Source organism: Physella acuta, unplaced genomic scaffold (assembly GCF_028476545.2).
Source record: "Physella acuta isolate Inbredline_101_S28 unplaced genomic scaffold, ASM2847654v3 ptg000057l, whole genome shotgun sequence".
NCBI lineage: Eukaryota > Metazoa > Mollusca > Gastropoda > Physidae > Physella > Physella acuta.
This window is the reverse complement of record NW_026731577.1, coordinates 555,218-562,197: the sequence shown is the minus strand read 5'-3', so window position 1 is coordinate 562,197 and position 6,980 is coordinate 555,218. Positions and strand designations below refer to the sequence as shown.

General features: G+C 36.7%; 1 protein-coding gene across 1 annotated transcript; it reads right to left on the bottom strand.

Annotated features, from left to right (window-relative positions):
* Positions 1-284: 284 nt before the first annotated feature.
* Positions 285-4,649, bottom strand: LOC131947595 (2,3-bisphosphoglycerate-dependent phosphoglycerate mutase; the record flags this gene model as incomplete). The annotated part of the gene is given in 3 exon segments (XM_059308836.1): positions 285-1,043; positions 3,434-3,598; positions 4,554-4,649. Coding segments are annotated over 2 exon segments (771 nt in total). The 5' UTR covers positions 3,566-3,598; positions 4,554-4,649.
* Between the last annotated feature and the right edge of the window lie 2,331 nt (positions 4,650-6,980).

Sequence of the window (6,980 nt, the reverse complement as noted above, 5' to 3'; positions counted from 1 at the left end):
TATATATATATATATATATATATATATATATATATATATATATATATATATATATATATATGTATATATATATATATATATATATGTATATTTATATATATTTAAGTATATATATATGTATATGTATATTTATATATATAAGTATATATATATATATATATATATATATATATATATATATATATATATATATATATATATATATATATTATTTTTTTATATATATATGAGTATGTGTATTTGGCTATCACATTATCAATAATTATGAAATCACAATTTTTATTTGAAATAACAGCACTGTTGTTGAATCATGGGTAAAATCATTCAAGTATCTTGAGTGATTATCTTGAGTGACTGTCTCGGGAATATCTTATTTTCAACACTTCAGATAACAAAGATGTGTTTTAAGAAAACTTGGCGCTGATGTTCGCACCGTTTCTTTTGGCTTTGATGCGCACGACCGGGTTGTCTCCTGAGGCGTTCAAGAAATAATACTTTTCTGGCTTGAGTTTAGAGTTGAGCTTAAGGACGAGGGGCACGGAGTTGGGGAGGTTAAGGTCAGCGATGTCCGTGTTTCCGGTGTTGTCCAGGTGCTTGATCAAAGACCGGAAGTTGTTAGCGTGTCCAGTGATGAGAACGCGTTTTCCGGATTTGATTTCCGGGAGGATTTGATCCGACCACAGCGGCATAGTACGTAGCACCGTGTCTTTGAGGCTTTCAGAAACTGGAATCAAACTAGGGTCAAGATGGCTGTACTGGCGGCTATTCCCGGACCACAAGGGGTCGGATTTATCCATGGGCGGGGGGCGGACGTCGTAGGAGCGCCGCCAGAGCTGAACCTGGTGGGCGCCGAATTTCTCGACGACTTCCGCTTTGTTGAGCCCCTGCAGGGAGCCGTAGTGGCGCTCGTTGAGGCGCCAGGACTTGACGACCGGCAGCCAGTGGCTGTCCAGCTCGTCCTGGATGATGTGGAGGGTCTTAATGGCCCGCTTTAACATGCTGGTGTACGCCACGTCAAATTCGAACCCGTGCCGCAGTAGTAGCTGTGGGCAGAGAGAAATTGGTTTTTAAATTTCTTTCTTGAAATAGTTTTTTAAATCTATATCATGTACGTTGGAAAATGGGTTTTTACATATATATTCAGTAAATAGGGAATTTAAAAAAAATAATATATATATATCCTGTTTTTAGAGAAATGTTTTTAAACAAAAAATATATGCGCTATTCCGTAGAAAGAGAAATTTAAAAAATAAATAAATTCCGTATACAGATAAATGGTTTTAAAAATCTATACTCCATACTTGGAATATGTTTATAAAAGATATATTCCGTATATAGAGTAATGTTTAAAAACATATATTCAGTATTTAGAGTCATGCTTTTAAAATCAGAAGTTTGTTTGTCAAAGCCTTGGACGTACCCTCTCATAGATATACACACCCTTGACAACCAACCGACCCCTATCCCACAGTGACAAAACCCCAAAGACATAACCCCTTCCCCTGAAATTTTATATGAAGTTAAAATCACACGATGACAGAACAAATTGCTTAAAAAAAAAAACAACGAAAAAAAAAACCCAGAACACACGAAAAAGAAATTCAAGTATAAAGGCTTCAGTGAATGTGTGTGTTTTCACCTAAATACTTAGTATACTGTACTCATTAAAACTCGTAACAATATTATGATGCTGTTATTATAAAAAAATTGTTTTGGTAAACATTATTCTAAAATTATTTGTGCCTAATAGGTCTACACCTGCTATTATGTTTGTTTTGGAGGTCGGTAAATTGATATTTGGATAATAGGAAAAATTTAAGCGCCCCCCCACCCCCGCCTCAGAAGTTTCCAACGCCCCGTTCCCCGGAGAAAAATATCTTTTAAAAAATTGCATGAATGTTCCACATGGTACAAGGAATACTAGAGTTCCCCCAGGTTCTCTGCTGAGGTAAATGTACATTGGCCTAATTTTTTTTTATATAACATCTAAACTTAAACCAGTGTGTCATAACCGTTTTGCAGGTACCGAACTCCACCAGTTTCATATGCGCATTCATCGAACCCTTCTTAATAGTTCTATCGTCCGCACTGACAAAATCCGATCGTGAATCTTATGAGTCGGGTGTGTTTCTTGACCTCCGCCGAACCCCTGAGACAGACTCACTGGGGTTCGATCGAACCCTGGTTAAGAACCACCGCGTTAAGCCTTCACCCCGCCTAACTCTGGATGTAAAACTGCTTGTATTGTCAAATTGTTTCCCTTTGATCATCATGATGAGTTAAATTTATACGAATTGCATCAATTACATCGCACGTGAAAAGAGAAGATGTGTGTTCAGGTAAAAAAATAATTACTTGATCGGTAGACTTTCAACACATTGGAATGTCGTGACGTCAGTAATGCAGGTATGATTCATTATTATAGCATTAAAAGATATTTTTTAAAATAAAGTTATTAAATACAAAATTAAACAGACCAGCGTTTTTTTTTTTGCCATGCGTCTTACTGGAGGAGGAATGTGGGGGGCGGGGGGGGGGGAGGAGTTTTTTCAACAACTGGTTTTTTACAGACTGGTTAAGATAACAGTAATAAATAGAGACAGAGACAAGTAAGAGACTGGAAGACTTGATCTTGGCTGGTATTTTATTTTTTAATTAGCTACTCATTTATTTTATTTTTAATTGAAACTGGAGGTTTATTATATTTTAAATTATTCTTTAAACTAGTAATTTTTTGTTTATATTGGTCATTTATTTTATTTTTTAAACAGGTAGTTTAGTTTAATTTAAATTATTCTTTAAACAAGTAATTTTTTTTATTAAACTTGTCATTTATTTTTAATTTAAACTGGTTCTTTAGTTTATTTTAAATTTAATTAGTCATTTAATAACGACTCATTTATTTTAAATTTTAATTAAACTAGTCATTTATTTTATTTTTATTGCAAACTACTCATTTATTTTAATCAACATGTGACAGACGAAGTAAATGTGATAGTCATTGTCAATATTTCCCAGCTTAAAAAAATCCAGTCTCAATAACCCCTTAATGCTGACCTTGAACCTGGTAAAATTCACTAACTTGACCTTTTCCATGATTAATCCACTCTCATGATTAACAGACCCTATTAATTAACTCCATTTCAACAAGTCACAAAACCCCCCTCTATCTATAAATAAGTGAACTCGCCCGACCTACTGCCCCTGTTAACTCTGAATGGACTCACCTGGCCGGCGGCTATAGCCTCGTTCTCTCCCTTGACGGACTTCTATTTTTAAAAAAGTGAACTCGCCCGACCTACTGCCCCTGTTCACTCTGAATGGACTCACCTGGCCGGCGGCTATAGCCTCGTTCTCTCCCTTGACGGACTTCTATTTTTAAAAAAGTGAACTCGCCCGACCTACTGCCCCTGTTCACTCTGAATGGACTCACCTGGCCGGCGGCTATAGCCTCGTTCTCTCCCTTGACGGACAGGTCCGAGTCATGCCAGCCGCTGAAGAGGTTCTCTTTGTTGTACAGGCTCTGTCCGTGCCTGACCAGTACCACGGTGTATGGTGACGTCATCTCGAGAGCAATGCGAGGCCCTCTGTTTTAGCACTGGGGAGGACGAGAGTTTAATTAATTAAGTAATTAATTAAAATTAATTTTAAAACATCAGGTATTGTAGCATAGGCGCCTACGGGGCACTTCATAGGGGAGATAATTATGTCAATCAAGAATTAATTGGATAATGTTGTAGGATTAATTAGGAATCAGAATGACTTTTGTATAATTTTTTTTACTAGTTATAATTAGCTATTAAGTTCCCTTATTTGATTATATTATTCCATGTAATCAATATAAATCCAATAAATTCCTTTTAATCATACTATTATTATAGTTTATAAATAGTATTTATTACTAAATTATTATGAAAATAATATAAAAAATAAATGAAAAATATTAAGAAGGTATGAAAAGGCATTTAAAGTTGTATTATAGTTTATAATAAATTTTTTAAAATGTCAATGGTAGACGTCATAAAGAGAAGAGAAAGTGGTATCTTTATTGTTTATAAATCAACGATATCCGAGACAATCGACGATAACCAAGACATATTTTTCAAGGGAAAAAGACAAAAACTGAATTTTCACTGTATCTTTATAGTTGAGGGGTGTAGGGGTGCGGAACACATTTCCGATTTTCTGCTTAAACAGGCGACAATAACGATAAAAAGGGTGTTTAATTAATTGTAACAAGAAATTTATTTTAAATTAGTCACTACGAAAATATACTTATTAAAATAAAACAAATAATATATTTATTTTGACATGTATAAGTAAAATAAGCAATATAAATAAAATACGAAGCGCGTCGGTCGATTTTGGTTTTACACGGTGTTTAGAAAAACCGCCTGAAAAAAAATGAGATGGGTCGATACTACGCTGATTTATAAATAGAAGCTATAGAGCCGAGAGTAGGATAAAAACAATTAGGTTCTAGTGCGGGAGAAAGCGAGAGATGTTAGCGCTATAGTAAATCGTGTAACAGACACGGGAAAAACGGTACATACTTCCCTGTGTTCGCTGGTATCTGGTCCTACGTTCACTGTGTACTCACGACAAGAAGCACGGTTCGTCTAGCAACCGCGATATGCGGAACAACACACAAGCCCACCCCTAGCAACACATGTCGCAAAACCTGACACGGCTAGCGTCAGAGCTGTGTGAATCGTCGGTTTGTTTTTGTATTACAACCAAAATGATTTAATGTTATATTTATTTAGGTGCTGGGTTAAGGGGTTTTTCACAGACGGTAGAAGATCGATTTCGTGTGCTTCATTCATAAATTACCACTACGTTTTGTTTGGCGATCGATTCTTGACAGTCCCGCGCTAAATGTTTTTCATTAATGAGGAATGTAGGGCGGAATGTGGGTTGCGTTTAGAGGAAGAAGTACGGTACTGATAGAGTTCTGTTGTTGAGGTTGTAGGATAGTGCTGATATAGCAGAATATCTTTAACGAAGTAGTGTACGTTTTAAATGTAATATAAGAATACGACAAGAAGAAATAATACAGTCGTATGTTAAAGAGATGTGGTCTGATGTTGTGGTCTGATGTTGTGGTCTGATGTTGTGGTCTGATGTTAGATGTAGTCTGATGTTGTGGTCTGATGTTGTGGTCTGATGTTGTGGTCTGATGTTGTCTGATGTTGCGGTCTGATGTTGTCTGATGTTAGATGTGGTCTAATGTTAGATGTTGTCTGATGTTGCGGTCTGATGTTGTCTGATGTTAGATGTGGTCTAATGTTAGATGTTGTCTGATGTTGTGGTCTGATGTTGTGATCTGATGTTGTGGTCTAATGTTAGATGTGATCTGATGTTAAATAGAAGAAGCGGCCTAACTATTACTTATATATACGCCAGTTGCAGAAAAGCGTCATGTTAGTCTATACGTCACAAGTACGGTTTAGAACATGACGGTTGATTTCAAGAAGTCCTACTACATAGTCTACTTTATTGTGATGTGAAATGACAGTATCATAATACTACATATAGTTTTAAAAACACTGGCAGCGAAATTTAATTTACTGAAATTAATTGTGAGTCACAGATTAGTATGATGTTGTGGTCTGATGTTGTCTGATGTTGCGGTCTGATGTTGTCTGATGTTAGATGTGGTCTAATGTTAGATGTTGTCTGATGTTGTGGTCTGATGTTGTCTGATGTTGCGGTCTGATGTTGTCTGATGTTGCGGTCTGATGTTGTCTGATGTTAGATGTGGTCTAATGTTAGATGTTGTCTGATGTTGCGGTCTGATGTTGTCTGATGTTAGATGTGGTCTAATGTTAGATGTAGTCTGATGTTGTGGTCTGATGTTGTGATCTGATGTTGTGGTCTAATGTTAGATGTGATCTGATGTTAAATAGAAGAAGCGGCCTACCTATTACTTATATATACGCCAGTTGCAGAAAAGCGTCATGTTAGTCTATACGTCACAAGTACGGTTTAGAACATGACGGTTGATTTCAAGAAGTCCTACTACATAGTCTACTTTATTGTGATGTGAAATGACAGTATCATAATACTACATATAGTTTTAAAAACACTGGCAGCGAAATTTAATTTACTGAAATTAATTGTGAGTCACAGATTAGTAAACGAATGAGAAAGTTTACACTCACTTACCGTAGATTTATATTTTAAATGTAACTCGGGATGCTGTTGTTAGCAATGCATAAAATCAAGCTATCCGTATCTTTCTGAGGCTGACGTTTTAATGATCGAGATTTTCCTATCTTCGTGGGGTATTTAAGTGCAAGAATAGAAAGGACTGCCCAGGTGTTTGGAAAGGGGGAGGAGGGGTTAGGGGTGAGTGTGTGTGTGTAGGGGGGGATGAGGGGTTAATAACAAAAGCAAAGGTGCGAATGAAAAGGCAGGTAGGGTCCAGCTAATTAGGCGTGGAGCGCACCATAAAGACCCTATTGTGTGACAGTGACTGTGTTGGTCTGTCAGGGTGATCTACCCCTGGGCTATCAAAACATGCGGGGTCGTGATTGGCAGGTCACCTTGACACGATATGACGGATGACGTCATTAAAGCGAGATTTCACCTGTGTCCTATTGTGTGTGTGTGTGTGTGTGTATGTAATTCTAGATGATGTCAACATTTTAGATGAAAAGTTGGAATACAACACAATTGGTCTTTAATTAGTCTGTCCGGGGATGATTCAATAGATGGATTTAGGTCATAATGTCGGGTGACTTAGTGACCAATATTATACACGTCATATAACCAACTCACGTCATATAGTTAAACTGGCCTAGTTCTATACAAGGGGGTTGATGTAGTCTTCGGCAAGGCTTTAGAACTAATTAAGGCTTTTAACATGTTTCAAATTAAATGAAATTCTTGAAGTTAATCAAAGAGGCACACAACTACTAGTCACATTATCTTTCCCGTTCGTGCCAAACTCATATGGGGCGGATGAAGTAGAGTTC